Below are 25186 nucleotides of genomic sequence, written 5' to 3' on the forward strand. Positions count from 1 at the left end.
CAGGGAAAGAGAAAAATGTATGTATGTATATATCCATGTGCATGCCAACATACATAGATCATGCATGCATGCATGCATACACAGGCATACATGTAAACACACATATATTTACATACATACATACATGTGTGTGTACACACATGTATACATGCCTACACACACATGCATATCTAGGTGCACAAGTGCATGCATATATTGGTGTATATGTTTGTATGTACACATGCACACGCACACGCACACGCACATGCACCCCCCCCCCAAGAGGGAAGAGAGGGGGGGGCGGAGGGGGTGTTGGCATAAGGAAAGAACATACTTGTCAAGTGAGAATGACTCTGACTAAAAAACAACAAGCGTTTTCCCACAGAAAAGATCAGAGACTGCTGCATTACAAGAATGACTCACCTCCCAAGCAATGGCATGAGGCCGTCTATGCTCCACTTTACCGGGAAAAGTGCCTCCCAAGTTTCCCCCAAACAGAATCTGAGATGTGCAGGGGTGCTTTTTGACCTCCTCAAAATCCTTCACCCGAGACTTCAATTCACTAAAATCCAGACCTGCCTCTTTAAGCACAAGAAGCGCCTCTTGTATCTGTTCCATGTCACACTCCAGCTCGCATAAGAAATAAAGCTCATCGATTGCCCGGTTCAAATTCTCAAATAGATAACACCAAAGCCGTTGTCGAAACCTTTCTTTGCTTTCACCTGACTTGGTTTCCTCAAACTTCCCCATCAACATGCTGGCAGCTACACTGAACTCCATAGGCTGTTTATTTGCATCCCTCTCCCCCTCACTGCCTTGAGGGCAACCCAAATCACCCTCCACTGCTTGTTGACATTCCAAGAACTGTGTAGCTACAGAATCTAGACTGTCCATCGCATTTTCCTTCTTGAGGTTCAAATCACTTGTGATCTCCACTGAGGTTTCAGAAACCACGTTGCTTGAAGCCATGAAAACCATACCACTCTCCGACACCATTGGCTGCTTTGCACAGAGCTTGGTGGAGCTTCCAACCCCATCTGGAGATGGGTGCACCTCATCTACACGCAGTGCCATAGTAGGATTAGAATCTTTGGCTGTAAAAGTTGCCAAGCCTTTTGCAAACCCTTCCCCACAGTCATCCTTTGTGTGGTCACCTTTCTCACTACTTACAGTAAAGCTTGAGGCATGTGATACATATGAGATTTCTGGTGTGTGAGGGTAATCTGCTAATGCTTTCCCTGAATCTTCACTTTTTATACCATTTAATTCCTTTGTAGAGCTCTGCTTTCCTCCTTCCAGAGATATGGTCGAGTCTTCCCTCTTGGTCATTCCACTTTGATGATGGTTTAGGGGCAAGCTTTTTGTAATCTTCTCTAATCGATCCTCCACTGGTAGCTTTTGTGCCAGGTCTTCATCATCCAGGTTCCCCCATTTAAACTTTGGAGCATCTACTAGCTTTGTACTAAACTGGTGTCCTGACAACTCTCTAGGGCCCTTTCCAAGCTGCACCTGGTGCCAAATCAGTGAACAGAAAAACCCTTAATCAACCTGAAAAATGAAAGCAGGCACGTGCAGGCAAGTCAAGGGTTAGTGAAGTCTGAAAGGAAAAACTTAGATAAGTGAAAGCTGCGGAGGCGCATACATGCACTTCTACTCCCTTAATTTTGCTTGTGAATTGATCCAGTTGGCTTTGTGCTGTTGTTCTTGCAACTGTTGTGAGCTAAGAACTTGATGCCAACCCAAAAGCTAGGGGCTCAGTATTATGCCAACAAAGAAGCTAGGGGCCTAAACTTAGTGTTGCCGCAAGAGAATCAGAGCTTTCTGCATAATTTATTGTGCATCGATTCACCGGGTGGCAATTTTGACTCTCCTACAGCCCATAGCTAGGTTCCTATGTGGAGCACAAGGTTGGTATCAGCAACAAAGTCAGAAGACTAAAGGCTCATGAACATCTATTACCAAAGCTTTCCTCACATAGAAAAGGACTTATTGTAGCCGCACTATAAGGGCCACAAAGCCTTTGACTGAAAATTTCAGATTGCAAAGGGCTGAAGGGCCAAATGCACCAACTCGCACATAACACTGCACGTCAAATTTAACAAATAAGTCAAAACAACTACACATACCATTTGATCAGCTGATGGTGATACAGGCAACCTTTCAATGTTATCCACTACAGTAAACATACATCCAGCTCCATCTTTTGCATCCTGATAGCTACCCAAGATCTTCTGCTGTTCCGTGGATGGTAAGTCTTCTCTCCTATCCTGTCCTGTGTAAGCTCTGGCCTTCCCTGGTGGTTCAACTGGCTTTTTGCTGATAGGAGTAGACTTGTGCATAGAAGACTTTGTGCTGGACCTGCTTTTCTGCAAACAAAGAGTAAGCATTAATATTATGAGCTAAATCAAGTCTCCTTTTACTATTCTTCAACCACGTTCCTTTGTATCAGGCACCATACAAGGTAAATGCTTGAATGTATAGAAGTGTAAATAAGCAACGACAATTTACTGTCTGAAATTACATCTCAATAGACCACTATTTTGAGACCCCAAAAACACTTTCAGAAGGTGACCCATGCCTGAAGGTCCACGGCAGGTGAGGGGCACATGGCGCCTTTGTGGATGGTATATGGTTGGTATGGATGCATACACCACCCTATGAAAACAATGACAAGCTGTAGAGAAGTCCCAGAAAATGCTGCAACTGACTTGTAAGGCAGCCCAGCAACTATGGCATTGGGAAGCATGACTTATTGCTGCTGATTGCCATGGAAAATCCCATTGGCACCTGCCACCTACCCATCTTTAATTTGAATCCCAGTGGGAGGCCGCACATTCAAAGGGCCCACTGCACTGTGGTCACAGACCCTGATCTCCCCTTCCCCCGCCCTCCCCATTCCAATAGTATTAAGTTTCTATCTTGAGAGGCTTGATCCACACTCAAAGATGAGATGAGATGAGATGACTCTTCAACATCATAGGCAAGCCCACAGATCCCATACGACTGCACCAAATTGCAGAAAGGGGGACATGAACCCAGGATCTCTCAATTAGGAGCCCGATGCATAACCACTACACCCACAGTCCACAGAGAGAGAAGGAAGAAGAAAGAAAAGGTTCCGGGGGGGGGGGGGGGGGGGGGGGGGGGGGGGGGGGGGGGGGGGGGAAGTTACAGGGCGACTAGCTAAGCAAGGCTAGGGAGCGGGTTTCTATATTCCACGTAGCCACGATAGCATGTACTACATACAAGCTCTATCTTCTTGAGCAAAACAATTGACCGTAAAACACTTGGACTATTCAGATTGTTCATGCAATTTAACCTCGTATAATTTTTCCATGTTTGTCTCATGGGCCATGTCTGTGTATGCACATGCTGAGGGCTGCTGGCTGCTTTGGTGTAAAGTCCTCCACAAGATCTGCCCTAATCACAGCTGAAAGAGAGGTAATAGATTTCAAAGGAAAGGCAACTTAGGAACAAGTTGATCCCTGAATATAAGATTAAGTGGAAAGAGAGGGCAGAGGAGGACTCCGCTTGGGAGTCAGCAGCAGCTAGTTTGAATAAGTGCTTTCCTAAATTCATTTAAGAGTAAATGCTTGAAGAGGGGAAGTATGTTATGTACCTCAACACTAATTTACAGATTAGGGACCTAAACCTGTGGGGTTAGGTGGCCCCGGGATTAGGATTAACAAACAGATACTTAGCTAGGGTTCCTAGATTGATAAAACAAGCTTAATAGATGTGTATAGCAGGTTAGCGATTTATGGCGTAGTTGTCACTATATAAGTGAGGGCTTGAGTCAAAGTTGTGCGGATGCACCACTGAAGGTCTGGCTTGGACCAAGAGAGCAGACATGCTCATGACATGCACATGGCGAGTACATACGTTGGCGTGTCAAAGGCCTTTGGGCAGGCTTTGGTGGTATGGGACGTCGGAGTTAGACATAGGCCTATGGGATTGTGCAGCAACCCTACCCTTGCCTCGGGGGAGATCGGTGGATGCTGACCCGAGCTAACCTCCTATAAACAGCCAAGAAGGCTATTTTATCAATCCAAGAACCCTAGCTAAGTATCTGCCTGCTAATTCCCAATCCTAAGGCCCACTAGCCCCGTTGGATTAGGTCCGTAATCTGTAGATTAATGTCTACGTACGTAACATTTGGACTGAGCGAGGAGGCTGCTGCAAAACCTGGCGAACATAGGATTAATAATGGTTAAAGCACCCGTTGGGATTGGTAGTGATGGTTGTAAACAAAAGTTGTTGGTACAGACTGCCAGTTGGCCAACACTGGCAGGCCACCATAGCTGCTCCCCTGCCTTGTATAAAGGCTTGCTAGTCCAAAACCACTCCTCCAGGTTGGTACTTCTTCTGCCAAGTTCATGGCTGCATGCTCATTGATGTTGTGTATCCTGGCCGCATTCTTAATTTACTTTCCAACTTGCAACATGCAAACAGCTCTAATTGACAAACCCAATTTTGGTGCAGTAAGAAAGTGAGGGGCATCTATGTGGTCTTGTCATAGAAGCTGTCCCAAATTCTGAAGAAAAGAGATTCAACAACCGACCCTAGCAGATAAAGAAGCATTCACTACTAAAGAGTATGGATGCCAGCATACATTCACATTTCCACACAGAGACCAGCATGTCAAGCTTCTTTGACTGCACAAAAGACTCTGCTATAGGCTGTCATTAAAAACATGGGATCATTAAAAGCCACTCCATAACCTTAAGCAAAGCAACAATGTTATAAACCTACTTTTTCCAACTGTAAAGTATATGTTCACATTATGCCTACAAGCCTCGTAATCCAGTGACAAGGCCAAGTGACCTTTCAAAATCATACCTTCTTGACTTCAAACCAGCCTGAATTTTGATCATTCTGGCCATCTTTTGCAGCATCCCCGTCAGTTAAATAATCAGTCTGAACAGCAGGCAGATTTTGAAGTCGGACAGTTTCATTAGACTGGACCTCAGAAGCATCATTGCTGGAAGAATCAATAAAAAATGAAAAAAGTTAGAGCGCACAGCAAATTAATCTGAGACGGCCAAGACATGCTGACCTCAAGCATATCAAAAATAGAATTCTCAGTTATCTGACAATCACACTGAATTGAAAAAGATGCCATGCAAATGCTTTCACTTTCATATGCACAGCCTCCTGCTCCTGCCCAATGGTCGCCTGCCACTTCTGAGCTTCTTCTATTTAAAAAGGATAAGTGCAGCTCCTTTAACATGTTCGAGATAAAAGCATGTGCAAAGTCCAATCAATACATCTCAAGCAGTTCCATGCACAAATCCATCGACACCACGGTCCCTCCTACTTTTCCAAGCATTGACCAGGGAGTTAATTAGTACAAACATGGTACCCAAAAATATGCATTTTACCTTCTTTGAGGCTCACATAGAGAACTTCTCTCTACATTGGGTTCTGCTGTGGAAAATTTGCCTGCATAGGCCTACAAATCTAGAGAGCCTCCGAAGAAGTAACTCACTCTCTCCCCCCTATTTTGCAACCACTTCACATTATCTCGTGGATTGTGGTTTTTTTTTTCCGCAAACTGGCTTTACCATTGATGATTTTTGTTATCAAAAAGTCACTCTTTTCACAGCCATGTGCCACTTTATCTGTACAGGAAAGATGCCCCCTGAAACTAGGCAGCTATCTTTTGTGGCCCTCGAAAAAGCCTATGATCAATCTAACTTTAGTCTTTGAAAGGTTTACCTCAGAGACTTCAACCATGAAACCATAATTAAATTTTAAAGACAGACCCTCTTTTAGAGTGTTTCCAGGCAGGATTATGGATATTATACCTTTTTCTGGATCCTTCCAACGGATGCATTGTTTGTCTCCCTTCACTTTAATGAGACCTGCATGGATTGTCAAAGAAATCAGTGGAGCTTTTACCTTGCCACTATTCTAAACTTTAGAGTCAAACCTTATCAGTGGATCACATACTACTTCAGTCAATTATATACTCTTGAAGTCTCCTTCATTGGAAAGGGTGGACCAGCTTGTAATTTCTTGTTTTTTTTGTGGGATTTTCAGGCTAGAGCCTGATCTCGCTATTCAACATGTCCACCAGCTGCAGTGAGCAGGAAAGCAGACCCACAATGTCATGCTTGGGACTCCGCAACTCAGCTTGTAATTCTTGTTTTTGTCACTCTTTGCAAACCAAAAGCCAATATTGCATTGCAAAGCTGGACCATCAACAGTGCCATCTTTACATGTGCCCTATGCCTAACGGCCTATATCCTTTCCAACAACGCCATAAAAAAGACAGTCTTTAACTATTGATTGTACCACTGAACAAATGCCCCTATGAAAAAACTCATGCACCTACAAAAACAACCTCCACCTTGGGGATCAAAATTGTTCAAAACCCTTACTGTTCATACATTTCAGAACTTCTGTACAAACATGTGGAAATTCTCACACAAGATAGTGTTTTGGTTATCCTTGTGAGAAATCTTGTCATATCTAGGACATCAAGCTGTAAAGTGCGTGTAGAGGGGGGACGACAGACACAGATTACTACATTTTTTCAGAGATCCATCCCACTCCCAGCCCCTACACGGCAGGGAATTACTCTCCAGAGAGCAGAGACACTCAGAGCCCGCAGGAGACAGAGGGCACCTGGCTTTCGGACACCACGCCTATACCAGAGAGAGATGACAGAGATCAGAGCTCAGTTTCACAGAGAGGGTGCGGAGCGACTGGCTCGCTTCAGAGCACACCCAGGCATGTTCTTCAGGGAGCTGTGGACACCCCCTTCATTGATGTATACCATTTTATACCCCCAGTATGGTACAGGATGGAGCTAGCTAGGTTGCATATCATGATTGTATACTCCATGCATATAGCTTTGCATTCTCCTAGTAGTAGAGCTCCATCCCCTCCCCCCACTCATTGTACTCATTGCACACCCAGATTCAGCTTTTTAGTTCAGTACTTTTTCATTTTGTTGGGATGACAGAGGTTACCCCATTCAGGTACACCCATTTGTCTCATAGGCCGAGTTCGGTCTTTTGGAAGACATTAATAAAATCAATCTTTCTTTCTTTCTTTCTCTCCCAAGTCCTCAGGTTTGGAATGAGTGGCAGTCTGGTAATGGCCACTTAAGTGTGGATATGCTGCAGGTGCAGGCTTTCCAGGACCAGATGGAGGATAGCTTGCCAGTCAATGGCAGCAGTTGGCAGGAACTTTCCAGTACTGATGTTGGTGGTTCTTGTGTTCGTCAGTCAGAGGAAACTGAACACGTAACTTATGCTCTGATGTCTCGTAGTATTCGGGACAAAGAAATTCGTGTAGATGAGGATGTTCTTTCCACGGGAACCTCTCGAAAGCCAGGCAGGTGGCAGTTGATTACTTGCAGAAGGAGGTGGATTCTCCAAGCTTTGTGGTTCCAGATTCAGAGGGGGTGGTTGGCAAGTTCCAGAAGGCCTTGCGTGGTCTTCAGCAGGTTTCCAGGACTTGGCTTTGCACCATAACAGGTGTTGATCCTTGTGAGGAGTGTGATGCCTCTTTGACTCGGAAGCAGAATGGTTCATTGATTTGGTTGATGGACACCAGATTGGATGGGAGCTTCCTGATGAGGCAGTTGAGCTCATGGTTACAGATGACTCTTTGGGAGGCAGGATTGCGTATCTTGTGGTTTCTGCAGCATGCAAAGGATCATGGACTCTTTTACACAGGAGGGGGATTGATTGATGGAGTCCGACTCCACGGTTGGAGTGACTCAGATTGGGGAGGAGATCCGGACACGAGGAGATCTACTTCAGGCCCAGGAGGAGTTTTATGGAGTAGTAAGAGGCAGTCATCTTTTGCCTTGTCGACGACAGAGGCACAGTACCGGGCTGCTTGTGATGCTGCTTGTGAGGTGGTGAGGTGAGATTGCATGGCAAGATTGGGCTTCCACTAAAGGAGCCCACGGTCATCCAAAGGCACTTTGTTCGTGAATAGTTCGTTGCTAATGATATCTTGCTAGAGTTCTGTTCGACGGAGTACAATACGGTGGACCTCTTCACGAAGTCACTATCTCACGATTTGCTCAGGCGGCACCCCAGCTCCCTGTGGTTGGTTTCACAACCAGGAGCTGAGAGGGGATGTTAGAAGTCATCTCCTGTCTTTCTCTAGACACCAGGGCCTTTTTTGTGGGTGTGCCCGCCCTTGAAGGTGTTGTTCTCATTTTTGCAGTGTTGGGGCCATATAAAATGGCCCCATAGCCCCCTTGTCATCTTGTATCATATTCGGGATCTTCATTGTGTATATAGAGCAATGTTACACGCCTCTATCTCTCTCTCTCTCTTGCGTTTATTGCGTTGTTTTTCTGCATTGCGTTTGCTCGTGTGTTCCCAGATTTGGTCATCATCTCCGCTGCGTATTCTGACAGGCAAGCGATGCCCAAAGTTGTCTTTCAAGAGCTTCGGACCTTTTCCTATCATGAAAAAGATTAATGAGGTGTCTATGCAATTAAAGTTACCTCCGAGTTGGACTATGCACGATGTGTTTCACGTCAGTTGGTTAAAGCCATATGCAGGTCCAATCTCTTCAAAAGTCAAAGAGGAGGCGGAACCAGATATTGTTGATGAAGCAGAAGTTATGGTTCCAGAACAGATCCTTTTGCACCGTTTCAAGCATGTCTCAGGCCGAAGACAAAGACAGTTCCTCATGAAGTTTCAAGACCTAGGGACCCACGAAGCGGTATGGCTTGACAAAAAGTTTTTCGAGGACTATCCGGCGTTATTGACGGATTATTTGGAGGCTACGTAGCTTCCGTTAAGTTAAGCAGAAGGGGATGTCACGTGCATCCCGCACTTGGATGCCACGTAGACATATCTGTACAGAAGGTGCAGGACCTGGGATGGTAAACTGGTCCCATGTGAGCCCAGTCCGGGACGAGTCAGCCAGGGATTCATCTCAGTCGTCCGAGGTCAGGTGTGCATTGTCCTGCACACGAGTCCAAGGTCAGGTGTGCACTGTCCTACACATGAAACAGTGCCAGTCCGCGCTGTGAGTCTCCCTCTGGAATGATGTCAGTGATTCTGTGTATCTGGTATGGTACCGGATGCCAGATCATTGTGTAGATAGTTAGGGTTTGCTTTTAGGAATAGGGGCCAGCCCATAGGGCTACCCCAAGTCTTAGTGTGGGCATGGGGATAGTGTGAAACCACCCCCATGAGGGCCAGGAAGGCCCTGGCTGAACCCACCAGCCATGGAGGGGCTGTAGGATAGCCCCAGGGGCATGCCAAGGGCAGCCGACAATACATTAAGCATTTATATGGCTGTAGGGCATGTATGGGGCAGCCCATACAGGCTGCCCAGCCCACAGACTGCCTGCAGAACAGTGTCCAGCCCCTATAGATTCAGGCGCATGATGCTCAGCCTGCCATGAAGTGATGCGCAGCATTTTCTATGATTTATTCAGCATTTAATGCTGATTTTCAGTCGTGGACAGAAATCAGTGCTCGCCGCCTGGATATGATGCTGGTCAACTGCTTATTAGAAGTAGTATAAATAGGTGAGCCATAAATCATTTGTGTGATCTCATCATTCACCAAGTGCTCAAGCAAACCAGGGCTAAGACAACCAAGAAGTTGCTAAAGCAAAGGGATGGAGGACTGCAGGTCAAGGGCAGAGATTTCTCAGCCAAGAAAGATCAAGATTTCTGTATTTTCTTTTCAAATTTACATCATTCTATTAAAGCAAATACACCATTCGTGGTGGGGACCCTACATAGGGTATTTGGGACCCAATATTGTGTCCTCTCCTCTCTCCCTCTCTCTCTCTCTATTTTCTACACATCTTCATTCAGTTTGTGCGTTAATTCCATCCCAAAAAGTGTGCAGATTTTTCTGAGCATTGAAGTTACCGATCTTCTCCGAAGCTTCCGCATGTTACACCGTGATACTTATGCATTGTTTAATTTATTTTTTTTAGAATTTAGAGTCCTTAGGTGACTTTCTTACCAAGCAAGAGGAAAAAAACTATAGTTAAATTCAAATCTATTGGTCAAGATAGTTCAATGATTTCTCTCTCTCTCTCTCTCTTGTGCTGTTATTTTCTGCATTGCGTTCTGCTCTTGTGTTCCCAAATCTGGTCATCATCTCCGCTGCGTATTCTAACATGGTATCAGAGCCTAGGCTCTAGATAGTTCTTGGGATTTGTGTGAGCAAGAGGGGGACTGTTGTGTTGCTAATTGGTGGACTGTACGGGACTGTTTGGGAAGAGGAGAAGCAAGAGGACGGCGGGCTGATTTGCTGGACAGCCACTTTTGCAGGTGTAAGTTCTTCTTTGTTCCCACCCACCCACCCTTTTTTAGAGTACATCCCCGCAATGGCAGATCTGTTAGAGATGGCCGAGAGACATGTGAAGATTCCTACACTCCCCACGTTCCCGATGGACCGTGAGTTGGACGGGAACAACTACGGCATATGGAAGGTTATGATGGAATCTGTTCTGGAGTCTTACGACCTCGCTGATTTCGTCGTTGTTGGGGTTCCACGGCCGGAGTAGAGGAAGGGGAGTTACCATTGATCCGAAAGGACCGGGAGGCACAGGCACAGATGTGGGATCGTGTCAACGCCAGGGTCCGTTCGTTTATCTTCCTCAACTGCACACCGCAGGTAATCAATCATGTAAAGCATGTGACGCTGGCCAGAGGTATATGGCAGCATTTGGCTTCTCTTTACAACAAGGTATCGCCCATGAAGAGGATTTCCTTGGAAGTACAGATGCGGGTTATGAGCCCTGCAAAGTCGTTGACCATTATGCTCTTATGTCTACAATAATTAATGGTCCTTCTGATCCCACTTCTGTAGACGAGGCTCTTTCACATGAGCCTTGGCGTCATGCTATGCGAGCAGAGCTGGATGCTATCGAACAAAATGGCACTTGGATTTTGGTGCCTCAGCCACTGCAGCGTAAGGTGATTTGTGTGCATTGGATTTTCAAATCAAAGTTCCGAGCTGATGGCAGCTTGGACAAGCACAAGGCGAGGTTGGTTGCCAAGGGTAATGCTCAGCGCCCTGGTGTCGACTTCGATGAGACCTTCGCTCCGAAGGCCCGGATGACTACCATTCGCACCGTTCTTGCACTTGCAGGACATCATGGACGTCAAGTCGGCTTTCCTGAATGGAGAGCTTACACAGGAAGTTTATATTGATCAACCGCCGCCAAGATTTGTTGTTCCGGGCAAAGAGGATCATGTGTACCGACTGAAGCAGGCTCCGCGGGCTTGTGGATTGATGAGTTCTTTCAAAAGCTCGACCTGCGTCGTTCTCATGCAGATTTGAACCATTATATCCTCCTTAAGAGGGGGTTGATTGTTATCATTGTGGTCTATGTTGTTACCTCATCTTTACAGGTTCTTATTCTATGCGGATCCGTTCTGTTATGGATGCTTTCGTGACAGAGTTTGAGATGACGGATCTTGGCCTCTTGCATTATTTTCTTGGCTTTGAGATTTGGCAGACCTCGAAGGGCATTTTCTTCTCTCAACAGAAGTACACTCGGGAGATTCTCAACAAATTTCACATGACTGGGTGCAAACCAGTATCTTCTCCTATGGATATTGGTGAGAAGCTTTCTTCACTTGATGCTTCTCCAGGAACTGATCAGGGACAGTATCGGGTTCTCGTAGGTTGTTTGGTATGGTTGACCTACTCCCGATCAGACATATGCTTCGAAGTCAGTTTATTGAGTTTCTTCTCATCCAAACCCCGTCAACAGCATTGGCGGTGTGCTCTCAGAGTTCTTCGGTACTTGCATGGCACTCTGGATTTTGGCATCTTTTACGGCCAAGGCACTCTTGTTGGATGGTCTGACTCAAACTGGGTTGGAGACCCAGATACACGGCGTTCGACCACTGGTTGTGTTTTTTCACTTGGGTCAGGAGCCATTTCTTGGAGCAGTAAAAAGTAGCCTTCTGCGGCGCTTTCCTCTACCGAGGCGGAGTACCGTGCAGTTTGTTATGCTGCATGTGAGGCAATATGGTTGCGGAGATTATTGGAGGAGCTCGCTGTCCTCCTCTCGGATCTACTCTTCTTTGGTGTGACAATCAGAGTTGCATCACCATCGCCAAGAACCCTGTGTTTCATGCTCGTACGAAACACATTGAGATTCAATATCACCTAGAGATTTGCGTTTGGAGTATTGTCCTTCCACGGAGAATGCTGCAGATTTGTTCACCAAGCCGGTTTCTCAGGCTTCCTTGGCTCCTCATCTTCGGATTCTCGTAGTTTGTTCAGCATCTCGTGCTGAGAGGGGGTGCTGGCACATTCATCCCCAGATTCTGCTCTTTTATGGTGCCCATTTGGTCCCTTTTGCATGGCCCTTGCTTGTGGGCTTGAGATTGAGTCCAAGCTTTTGTGATGGCTGCACCGACTTCTCTTCATATGTTTGCTGAGTCTGCCAAGTTGGATGATTCCAACTACACCCTATGGAAGGTGAAGGTGAAATCGGCCTTGCGTGGCGTGGATCTTTGGGATTGGCTTGTTACACCAGCCAATGCCACCCCTTCCACCCTTGCTTTCGGTGGTGCGACTCAGGCACATATTGATATTTGGCAGTCGAATGATCGACGCGTTTTCTCCTTCCTGATGTTGAACTGTCAGGATGCTTTTCTCTCTCATGTTTGTACAGCAGATGCTGCACATGAAGTTTTGAAGGCTTTTGCAGATCTCTATGAGATTAAGTCCCAGGTCGGATTTTGGCGTTGGAAAAGCAACTTATGAACTTATCAGTTTCTGCGTTTCCATCTTTATCTGCTTTCATCTCGAAGATGAAAGATCTCCAGGACGAGCTTGCTGTTTGTGGCAAGGACATCTCCACAGAGGATATGGCTATTCGGCTGCTCTCCAAACTTCCAGAGAGGTTTGATGCATACTTTCAGTCTCTGTTTCTTCTCCTCGTCCTATTCCAGTTACTTGGGAGGAAGTTCTCCCCTCCGTTATGCAGATTGAGTCTCGCTTTGAGGAGAAGACTGGCACTTCTGGTGGCCCTCATGGAGCTTTGGCAACACGAGATAAAGGAAAGACTCAACAAAAGAAAGGAAAAGGGGGTTCTGACAAGAACTCCAAGGATTCCGACAAGGATAAAGACAACAAATCTTCAAAGAATAAGAACATTGAATGTCATTATTGTGGCAAGAAGGGTCATAAGTCACCCCAATGTCACAAGAAGAAGCGTGATGAAGCCGCAAAGAACTCTTCCTCGACGGCGGTGTCTCAACCCAAGAAGGATGATGGCATTCTTCTCTTAGCAGGTACTCGGCGTATACTTGCTCTTGTGACTTCTCAGTCATGGTCTTGGATTGTTGGTAGCGGTACTACTGCTCATATGACACCCCATCGAGATTGATTGGAGGACTTCACTGCCAGATCAGGCGAGAACACTCTGGGTGATTCTTCTTCTGTGCCAGTGCATGGACATGGCACTATCCCCATCTTCCGTTCTGACGAGGACAAGAGGTACTTCTCTGACCTTCTGTATATTCCAGATTTGGCTTTTAACCTTTTGTCAGTGAGTGCCCTTACAACTCAGGGTGCGGAGGTGATCTTTTCTTATTATGAGATTACCATTCGTGATAAAGCGACTGGTAGCATCTTGGCTCAAGGAGTCCAAGATAGTGGTCTCTACAAGTTGACCGCTCTGCTTTCTTGTGGTGCTTCTTCTGCTCTTTGGCATGCTCGGTTTGGCTATTTGAGCTATCAGCTTCTGCAGCGAGCTTCGAAGGATGGGTTGGTTGAGGGATTACCGACCTTCAAAGCTCCGTCTTCTACTTGTTCCTCTTGTTTACAGTGGAAGCAACACCGAGCCGTGTCACATGCACTCTGCACTCAGTGCATGGTGACAAGATGGCTCATCATCAGCAATGCAACAGTTGTACATTATTAGAACCCAGTAGGATGATAATTGTCGTACGCCGTGACCCCATTGTACATCCTCAGTCCAGGATAAGTCAGGCACGAGCTACGTAGGTCATTCCTCAACCTCAGCGAGTCAGTCAATCAGTCAAGTCCCTTAACCCACTTGGAGAGAATCATTCATGCATGTAGAGTCAGTAGAAGCCTTAGGGTTTGCATCAGAAAGCACTCTACATCCCGCATAATATGCATTCATATGCCTGTGCATCATTTAGAACATCCCAGAAGCCTTAAGGAATTTACTAGGATTTATCTGGTATTTTTCCCATATTTTTTGGTATTTATTTAGCATTTATTGTCATTTATAAATATAAACTTTATTAAATAAATGACCAGCCTCTAGTTAGTATAAATAGGCTTGCATAGGGCTTAGTTCCTCATTCAGTCTTCAGTGTGCTAAGAGCTTTCCTCCTCAGCCCTAGGAGTTCCATTGCCTTCAGCCCTAGACTAATCCCGCCCTATTGGAGCTTCTGCGTTTGCTTCTCCAGCCAAGAGACCTTGCGTTTTGCTTCCAATCAGCCTCTACAGTTCAACGCAGCCCTTCAGACCCGAGGCACCTGCATCCAGCATCTATTCAGGTCCAAATCAGCAGGCAGATCTGTGTTTTCCTGCATAGGGCAGATTCAGTCCTACACAGTCCCAAAACAGCACATCAGTCTGCGTTTTTCTGTCCAGCATCAGCCCAGCCATGCGTTGACAGTTCTACAGCAGTTGTTCCATGTGTTTTCAGTCCTACAGCAGTTTACATCATTAACCAGCCTTCAGTACATCATCCAGGCATACACCAACCCTCTGGTAAAGGTAACCAAGCATTCATAAGCATTTACAGCATTCTAACATAGCTTAGAACAGTCCACCGCCTTCTTTTCTCAGCCTCAGGTGTGCAGCCCTTCCTCATGCCCTTGGGAAGAGTGCATAGGCTCGAGATCAGTTCATCGAGGTGTTTCTACAGCCGTGTACAGTTCAGCCAAGCTTCCGATCCTCCGAGATCTTGTGTCTGGCTTATCTACAGTCCAGAGTCATTCTCTCTAAAGAAATAAAGCAAATACTATCTCGTTATCGAGATAGGGGGCCCTTCAGTGGGTAATTTGAGACCCAATCTGGTGTACAGTTCTCATATATATCTCTCTCATCTCTTTAAAGTTTGAAGTATTAAAGTGGATTGCTAAACTCACGAAACTCAAAATACAGAAGACGGTGTGAGTATTTGTGTGACAGGATCTTCCAATACAAAGACTTCCGCTGCATATCACAAGCCGCCTTTCCGAAGGAGGCGACACACAGATCTTCGACATAACTTGCTCTCATTCATGCAGACTTATGTGGTCCTATGAGTACCGCGTCTTTGAGTAAGGCGTTGTACATGCTCGTGATGGTGGATGATTTTACCAGATATACTTGGGTTTTCTTTCTGAAGACCAAGGATGAGACTCTTCATCACTTCTGTGATTGGAAAGCTGAGGTGGAAAAAGAGACTGGTCACTCGGTCAAGGCTCTCAGGACCGACGGAGGGGGTGAGTTCACATCCCAGGAGTTTCAGCAATATTGCAGGACACATGGCATTCGGAGACAGCTTACTACATCATATACCCCATCACAGAATGGAATTGCCGAGAGGAAGAATAGGACCATTACGGAGATGGCCCGTGCTATGCTTGAGCATTCTTCATTACCTCGACGTTTCTGGGCTGAGGCGGCTTCCACTGCTGTCTACATTCAAAATAGGTCTCCTACTGCTGCTCTTCCCGACAAAACTCCATATGAGGCTTTCCATGGTGAGAAGCCCTCCGTTGTTCATTTCCGGATATTTGGGTGTACGGCGTATGTTCATGTGCCTAAGGAGCACCGCTCCAAGTTGGACTCGAAGTCTCAGCGCATGACTTTTCTCAGATACAGCACTGTGTCCAAGGCATATCGTCTTTCTGATCCTCAGGCCGGTAAAGTTGTTGTGAGCCGTGATGTGGTGTTCGACGAGACTCCTACATCTTCAGAGGGGGGTGGTGAGCTTCTTCTTCCTGCACCACCTTATCCTCCTGCTGCTGCTCCCGCTGTTACTGTAACACCTCGAGCTGAGGATACTCAGTCAGATGATGATGACCCTACTCCTCCTCCGGCAAGTTCGAGCATATCTGTACCTGGTTGGTGTTATCAGACAGTTCGTGATTCTTGGTTGCATGAGCTTCCTTCTGCTCCTCTGCCTGGTTCTCTTCGGCGTTCTTCCAGAGTTACAGGGAAACAAATTCATGACGGCAACATGTTTGTTAATTATGCTCTTATGTCTACAATTATAAATGGTCCTTCTGATCCCACTTCTGTAGACGAGGCTCTTTCACATGAGCCTTGGCGTCATGCTATGCAGGCAGAGCTGGATGCTATCGAACGGAATGGCACTTGTATTTTGGTGCCTCGGCCCCTGTAGCGTAAGGTGATTGGTGTGCGTTGGATTTTCAAATCAAAGTTCCGAGCTGATGGCAGCTTGGACAAGCACAAGGCGAGGTTGGTTGCCAAGGGTAATGCTCAGCGCCCTGGTGTCGACTTCCATGAGACCTTCGCTCCGACGGCCCGGATGACTACCATTCGCACCGTTCTTGCACTTGCAGGACATCATAGATGGACTCTTTTCCAAATGGACGTCAAGTCGGCTTTCCTAAATGGAGAGCTTACACAGGAAGTTTATATTGTGATCAGTCGCCAGGATTTATTGTTTCGGGTAAACAGGATCATGTGTACCGACTGAAGAAGGCTTTATATGGTCTAAAGCAGGCTCCGCGGGCTTGGTACCAACAGATTGATGAGTTCTTTCAGAAGCTCGGCCTGCGCCGTTCTCATGCAGATTCGAACCTTTATATCCTCCTTGAGAGGGGGTTGATTTTTATCATTGTGGTCTATGTTGATGACCTCATCTTTACAGGTTCTTATTCTGTGCGGATCCGTTCTATTATGGATGCTTTGGAGACAGAGTTTGAGATGACGGATCTTGGCCTCTTGCATTATTTTCTTGGCTTTGAGATTTGGCAGACCTCGAAGGGCATTTTCTTCTCTCAACAGAAGTACACTCGGGAGATTCTCGACAGATTTCACATGACTGGGTGCAAACCAGTATCTTTTCCTATGGATACTGGTGAGAAGCTTTCTTCACTTGATGCTTCTCCAGGGACTGATCAGGGACAGTATCGGGTTCTCGTAGGTTGTTTGGTATGGTTGACTTACTCCCGATTGGACATATGCTTCGAAGCCAGTTTATTGAGTTTCTTCTCATCCAAACCCCGTCAACAGCATTGGCGGTGTGCTCTCACAATTCTTCGGTACTTGCGTGGCACTCTGGATTTTGGCATCTTTTATGGCCAAGGACGCACTCTTGTTGGATGGTCTGACTCAAACTGGGTGGGAGACCCAGATACACGGCGTTCAACCACTGGTTGTGTTTTTTCACTTGGGTCAGGAGCCATTTCTTGGAGAAGTAAAAAGCAGCCTACTGTGGCGCTTTCCTCTACCGAGGCGGAGTACCGTGCAATTTGTTATGCTACATGTGAGGCAATATGGTTGCGGAGATTATTGGAGGAGCTCGGCTGTCCTCCTCTCGGATCTACTCTTCTTTGGTGTGACAATCAAAGTTGTATCGCCATCGCCAAGAACCTTGTGTTTCATGCTCGTATGAAACACATTGAGATTCAGTATCACCTAGAGATTTGCGTTTGGAGTATTGTCCTTCCACGGAGAATGCTGCAGATTTGTTCACCAAGCCGGTTTCTCAGGCTTCCTTGGCTCCTCATCTTCGGATTCTCGTAGTTTGTTCAGCATCTGGTGCTGAGAGGGGGTGTTAGCACATTCATCCCCAGATTCTGCTCTTTTATGGTGCCCATTTGGTCCCTTTTGCATGGCCCTTGCTTGTGGGCTGGCCACCCCTTTTTTTACAATTTTTTTGAGATTTTTCCCAGCCTTTCTGGCATTTACCAGTCGGCCATGTCCATTAGCTCCAGTCGGCCTGTTTATCAACTCCAGTCGGCCAGCATTCCCTTACTATAAATAGTGGGTGCTGGCCTCTCTTGTCTCATTCACTCTTGTACATATTTTGCTCCCTCACTTATGAGACTATCGGTGTCTCTTGCTTGGGACTGTTTTGCTTCAGTATACTCAGCATAGTTCTCTCCATATCTTTCTCTCTCTCTTGCACTCTCTATTCAGCACATTCTAGTGCCACCCTGCTTCCGCTCTGTGCACTCTTTCACTTGTGAGGTGGTGTGGATGCAGAGGTTGCATTGCAGGATTGGGCTTCCACTTGAGGAACCCATGGTCATCCAGAGGCACTTTGTTCGTGAACAGATCGTTGCTGATGACATCTTGCTAGAGTTCTGTTCGACGGAGGACAGTACACGAAGTTGCTATCTCAGGATTTGCTCAGGCGGCACCCCAGCTCCCTGTGGTTGGTTTCAAAGCCAAGAGTTGAGGAGGGGTGTTAGAAGTCATCTCCTATCTATTTATATACACCATGGCCTCTGTTGTGGGTGTGCCTGCCGTTTGTAGGTGTCTTATCATTTTTCCTCACTCCCCGTATTTTTTCCCATTTTTCCCTATTCTTCTGTGGCTTGGGTGGCAGCCCCGTGGTGGAAGGTGGACCTCTGAAGCTCGCCGACTGCATCTAACATGCTGCTGCTGGCTGTTTGTGTTGCTTCAAGTCCACGACCCCCCAGATGAGCTAGCCGACACCATGCTGCTGGCCGACTAGTCCTCATGGCTGGCCGTGGAGCTTCAGGCTCTGTCGGCTGCCCTACAGCAAGCCGACTGCTGTAGGGGGGCCATATAAAATGGCCCCTAGTCCCTGGCCACATTTTGTATCATTCCGGGATTCTTCTTGTGTATATAGAGCAGAGTTACACACCTCTCTCTCTCTCTCTCTTGTGCTGTTATTTTCTGCATTGCGTTTTGCTCTCGTGTTTCCAAATCTGGTCATCATCTCGCTGCGTATTCTGACAAGTAAATGATCTCCATGTGTCAGAATTATTTTTGTGAGTGATTCCATAGTAGTTGTGATCTAACATTGTGGACTATGTTGAGTATAGATCATGAGTTCGGAACAACCAAGGTGGACATTAAACGAGATTATCTAGCCGAGCACATATGTGCTAAATATTTGATTTTGTATGGTTCGGCCCATTGTACATATGTTGGGCAAGGTTTATTTTTTATGAGATACTTTAAAAGCATTCTCCCAATCTTATGATCTTTGATCTTTATGCTCTTGAATTAGGCTATGGTGATTATGGTTTAGTTCTTCTGTCAGAATACGCAGCGGAGATGATGACCAAATTTGGGAACACGAGAGCAAACGCAATGCAGAAAAACAGCACGAGAGAGAGAGAGAGAGAGAGGCCTGTAACTCTGCTCTATATACACAAAGAAGATCCCGAATACAAGACAAGAATGGCAAGGCACTGTGGGGCCATTTTATATGGCGTGGCAGTCGGCCAGCTCCAAAGACAGCCGACTGGACCATATATCCCACGACCAGCAGAAATCACCTCCCAGGTCCCCATGGAAAGAACATCCTCATCTACATGAGTTTCTTTGTCCCAAATACTACGAGACATCAGAGCATAAGTTACCTGTTCAGTTTCCTCTGATTGACGAGCACAAGAACCACCAAAATCGGTACTAGAAAGTTCTTGCCAATTGCTGCCATCAACTGGCAAGCTATCCACCATCTCGTCCCGGAAAGCCTACACCTGCAGCATATCCACACTTAAGTGGTCATTACCAGACTGCCACTCATCACAAAACTGAGGACCTGGGAGAGAGAGTGCTGAAAATTTGTAAACTCCATTCTCCACTCCGCCTCCCCAAACCACCTGGCCTGTTGCCTTGTCCCGGAGAGCAACAAAATGCTCATCAAAATCCACCCGTATGCCAGTCTTGCAAACCTGATGCACTGACAACAGATGAAAACCAAGGGATAGAACATACAACACCTGGGAGGAATGCTTCCCCCCTCTGCCACCATCGGGAACTATCTCCAACCTGCCCTCACTATGAACTGGGATAGTGGATGTATCCCCAGTAAGAATGTGACCAGAATACCTGCAGAGATCCTGTAAAGCCGAACGAGAAGGAGTCATGTGCCTGGAAGCACCACTGTATAGAATCCACTCCCGAGTATCCGTTGCGGAGAGTCCTCCAACCTCCTCCCTGCCTGAAGAAAATGAAACATCGGTGTCCATCACCTCCAAGTGCACAAAAGCCGGAGTCTTCATGATTGCTACTGAGGAATTTCACCCTTCTCGGTCTTCTACTTGGGACACTGCCTCCAATAGTGGCCTTTCTCGCCACAATCATTACAGGTCCTATCTGCCCTTAGTTTCTCGCTGTCAGCGTCGGACTTCTTCTCATAAGACTTCTCCGATGAAGCCTTCCCTTTGCCCGAGTTACGGCCTTTCGACCGTTGGCCAGTTAAGGCCTCCGAACCTCCGCCCTATGGAGGGTTCGTGAATCGTTCCTCCTGGTCCAAGACCATGGGCACAAGCTCCTCCCGAGTGATGGTGCTGAGCCTGCCCCCACTGGTAATCAAAGACGAGTAAAATGCTGAGTACTGAGAGGGCAAGTGCAACAGTAACGTTATGGCCATGTCCTCTGACGATATCTCCTTCCTAGCCTGAAGAACTTCCTGCTGAAGAGCCTGCAGCTTGTTAATATGCCCCCGCATCATCGACGACTTTGCAAGGCTCATAACCCGCATATGTACTTCCAAGGAAATCCTCTTCATGGGCGATACCCTGTTGTAAAGAGAAGCCAAATGCTGGCATATACCTCTAGCTTGCGTCATATGCTTTACATGATTGATTACCTGCGGTGTGCAGTTGAGGAAGATAAATGAACGGACCCTGGCGTTGACACGATCCCACAACTGTGCCTGTGCCTCGCGGTCCTTTCGGGTTGACGGTAACTCCCCTTCCTCTACTTCCGGCCATGGAACCCCAACAACGATGAAATCAGCAAGGTGGGAGCACAAGAGCAAACGCAATGTAGAAAAACAGCACGAGAGAGAGAGAGAGAGAGAGAGAGAGAGAGAGAGAGAGAGAGAGGCGTGTAACTCTGCTCTATATACACAAAAAAGATCCCGAATACAAGAGAAGAATGGCAAGGGGCTGTGGGGCCATTTTATATGGCCCCCAAGTGAATTCGGCCTGCTCCAAACGTAGCCGACTGGACCATATATCCCACAACCAGCAGAATAACCAGTCGGCCAGCATCTGAAAACGGTCCACGACCTATCCAAGACGGTCGACCACCTCCAACATAAACAAATGCAATCAGCCAGCATCATCAGAGATCCACCTGCCACCATAGGACTGTCCCCCAAGCCACATAAAAAATGAAAAAAATATGGGAAAAAATACGGGGAGTGAGGAAAAATGAGAACAACACCTACAAGGACGGGCACACCCACAACAGAGGCCCTGGTGTCTCAGTAAAGACAGGAGATGACTTCTAACATCTTCTAGTATTCAATTTGTGGAATATTTTAATCTCCATGTACCATGGTCCTGTAACACAAACAAAGAGCAAATGGTGGTGCAGCTCTGTCGGCTAGCGCATACATCGCTGGCTCAAGCAGCGCTTAATAGGTTGGGCGGCAGAGCTAGCTGAAGCTGGGGGCAACGCTCACCAAAGCTGACACAGATGGTGGTTCTGGAGGCAACAGCCAAGCAGCTGCAGCAACGACACCAACAGCCAAGCAGGTGCAACAACGACACTAGATAGCGATCAAGCAACGAGTGGCTTGGCGGCAGTGTTGAAGCGCAAAGATGGGTAGCGCAGATATTCAGGAAAACGGTTAGCAACCGGTGATGTTGATGATGGCGATGATGAAGATGATCTTTTCGCACACTCTCACATTCTCGATGATGATGTTAATGAAGGTGAGGATAAACTCCAAGCTTCCATGGAGAGAACTCTTCCTTGATACTCAAGAAGGGCACAAGCTAGATTTATACTAGAGGTGAGCCCTCCTTAAATAGTACCTGAACCTTTTACTAGGCACTTTGCATCGTTGCCCATTGCCACCATGATGTCATCTTCCATAGGCTTTAGGGAGGAATACCAATCCTTACGACTAGTCATGTGCCTAGAAGCTCCACTGTCGATGATCCAAGAATCATCATGTGTCGCAACATTAACTGTCTTTCTTAGAGCACACTTCTTCAATGGCAACAAACAACTATTTCTGCAACATGACTAGATTCTTCCTTGGTCTTTAGAGTGCCATTCTTGGCATTTGCGTGCTTTTTCCCGCATTCTTTGGCTATGTGCTATGGGACAAGGCTGCTGCAGGCAGCTGAAAAAAAGGCTGATGTGCAGACAAACATAAGGATCATTTAGAAGCTATAAGGCCCCAATAGCCCTTTTGTCTCTTTGACCCTTGACATATTGACCCAATTACATCACTGCTTGCATGCAATATGGCATGTTCATATGACTTCACTAATACAAACCTGATTGGGGATTATTTCTAACGCCTTCAATCTAGCACAAAATCCTCAGGGGTGGGGGAACAAAATCCGCACGCGGGGGGGGGGGGGGGGGGCGCACTGGGGGGAACGCACAGAAAAACCAGAATGTAAAAAGTTGATGAGAAAATCTGTGACTGATTCGCTAGGCTTAAGCAGATAGACTATAGCTATGAGGTCTCAGTCGCCTCTGGTCTTTCAAGAGAGCCACCCTCAAAGTCTATTAGGATAAGCCATGCATTCTTCTGGTGTTTCCTAGACCCCCATAGATAACTCACCCGCTAGATTTTTGATACAGTGACCTGATTACAAAAGGTCAGCAAAAGCACGTCAGCCTGAGTAAAAGAGCCCTTTTGCACAGCAGAAGGCCTCATACAGCTCTGAAACAGCTGAAAATCAGCCTAAGCATCCCAAAGAGCAGCCGGCCCAAAGAAGCAAGCGCAGTCTTGATGTCATCAAAGCCTAATCGAAAGGCATCAAACAATCAACTTTAAACCCATGGCCATGCCATCGATGCCTGAAGACATGTCTATCTTATGTGTAGCATTCCTGCCCATCACATTAGTGCCTAACATACCGAGAAGGGTAGGTGTAGGATCCTTCTAACATCCACGCCACAGGACGTCACTGATGCTCAGGAGATGTATAAAAGTACATCATGTGTAAGCTACAGGACATCACCGACGCTCAGGAGATGTATGTAGGATCCATGCAGCATCCACATGTTTTGCATTATGGAATGCAGGCAATGTCAAAAAGATGTATCAAGGCCTGTCTGCCTTATTATATTAAGGGCTACAAAAAAAACAGCATTAAGGCATATCTACCATAACAAAACCCAAAAAAATAATTGCATCAACACACACACACACACACATATATGGAAATCTACCATAAGAAAACCCATTAAAAAAAGAATTGTGTACGAGGGCGCCATTATGATACCACAAATTGCTTCAAAAGAAACCCTCAAAAAAATGGTTTTTTGTTTATAATGGTGGCACTCGCCTGCGGGATGCATCGGCAAGCTTCGCCTCAGAGAGCTCCATGGTTGACGCAAAGAAGGGGTCCCCGCCTGCATTGTGCAAAAGGATGCCCGCCATAGCCCAACGAGGCGAAAAGAAATACCATAACCAACTCACAATAGCATATGATATGTTATTTCCGTATTAAAATATTATAAAATGCCTTGGAATAAGCACCCGAAATATTTTTTGGATTAATTAATTAGTTAAACCTTGGACACTTAAAGGAATAGGGCACCCTGGAATTACTTGACCTCCATTTTTTATTGCTTTTTTTAGAATGCATGGACTTGCACACTTTCACACACTCTCTCTCAAAGGGCCACGATCGTAAGTCATCTCTCTCTCTCTCTCTCTCTGAGTTCTCTCTTTTGTTACTGGGGAGTAAGACGAGGAGCTAGTGTGGTTCTGGTGTTTGTTGTTGTTGGGCCATTGAGTAGGGGGCGCTACTCTTTCTGAGGAGGAGGAAGGGTGGAGTAGAAGGAGGGGCGGTAGACTTCATTTTAAGGAGGAGGAAGGGTGGAGTAGGAGGAGGAGGGGCGGTCGACTTCTTTCTGAGGAGAAGGAAGGGTGGAGTAGGAGGAGGAGGTTGGTAACATTGTTTCATAGCGGGCATTAATTAATACAACATTAATAAAAGTATTAATTAACATTGTGTTAATTAATGTATTATTTGCCTAGAGAATTAGAGAATATTTTTTTTGTACCGAAAGATTAAATATTGTGTGTCTATATACATGAATTAGTACCATGACTTTATGCATTAGGAGGGCACGTTAAGGTTATACAATGTGGACTTATGAGAGAGAGAGAGAGAGAGAGAGAGAGAGAGAGAGAGAGAAAGAGAGAGAACTGAAACAAAAGAACCACTAAAAAAAAGGAGTAGATTTGAGAATTGAAAAAAAATATTGTACTTCAGCTAGAAAAAGAAATGCAGAAAAAAACTGAGTGAAAATTTTGTATACTCAATGCAATGAAAATAGTTCCAAAAATCAATGCTAATACTTCAGAAGTAGAGTCTCTATATGTGCCGCTATCCAAACCAACACAAGAGTCTGTAATAGTAAAGGGAAGGCAGGAGTTTTCAAGATTCTACACATGTTATTAATGTCATGAAAGCATGGCATAAGAGAGAATGGGTTTGTTAGATTGTAGTAATTAAGATATATTGCATCAATAGGGTAAGTTAGCAATTGTATCACTTAGAAACCTAAAAAAATACAACACAACTAGCATATTTGAATAACCCAAGTAATTAGTCGAGTGAGGGATTTTGTATGTGTGTGCGCATGTGCATATGTATGTGCATACATGTCCTATGCATGTGTATATGCATACATGCCATGTGGCATGTATGTGTACACGTACGTGTGCACACATATGTGTGAGTGCATGCACGTATGCTCATGTTTGTTTGTGTGTGTGTGCGCGCGCGCGCAAGGGCACGAGAGAGAGAGAGAGAGAGAGAGAGAGAGAGAGAGAGAGAGAGAGAGAGAGAGAGAGAGAGAGAGAGAGAGAGAGAGAGAGAGAGAGAGAGAGGACTTTAATGGCTCTTTTTTATAAAATCCTAGCTTTCAACATTGATGATGATATTAACATTGATGGATAATAACACATTTATGCCCAAAAAAATAAAATAAAAAAGTCTATAGATTTGGATTTTTTAGATGAGATGTCTTACAAGATGCCTTTGTTTACAAGAAGACTCATAATTGTTGAATGGGATGTATGTTAGTAGGGTCTCTAAGGCTTTTGAGATCTA

At 46.0% G+C, this 25186-nt stretch overlaps 1 protein-coding gene across 1 annotated transcript in view; it reads right to left on the reverse strand.

Moving 5' to 3' along the window:
* The window catches only part of LOC147609527 (uncharacterized), a 46422-nt gene extending 22873 nt beyond the window's left edge, over positions 1-23549 (reverse strand). Inside the window, exons 1-5 of the mRNA XM_086787929.1 lie at positions 23408-23549; positions 5787-5843; positions 4819-4960; positions 2106-2345; positions 403-1488 (exon numbers count right to left, since the gene is read on the reverse strand). Coding sequence (XP_086644055.1) covers positions 403-1488; positions 2106-2345; positions 4819-4960; positions 5787-5815 — 1497 coding nt within the window. The 5' untranslated portion in view covers positions 5816-5843; positions 23408-23549. The remainder of the gene's footprint in view (positions 1-402; positions 1489-2105; positions 2346-4818; positions 4961-5786; positions 5844-23407) is intronic.
* Positions 23550-25186: the final 1637 nt, after the last annotated feature.

The sequence above is a fragment of the Cibotium barometz genome, chromosome 51 (assembly GCF_041138505.1).
Source record: "Cibotium barometz isolate CiBa-2024 chromosome 51, ASM4113850v1, whole genome shotgun sequence".
Taxonomy (NCBI): domain Eukaryota; kingdom Viridiplantae; phylum Streptophyta; class Polypodiopsida; order Cyatheales; family Cibotiaceae; genus Cibotium; species Cibotium barometz.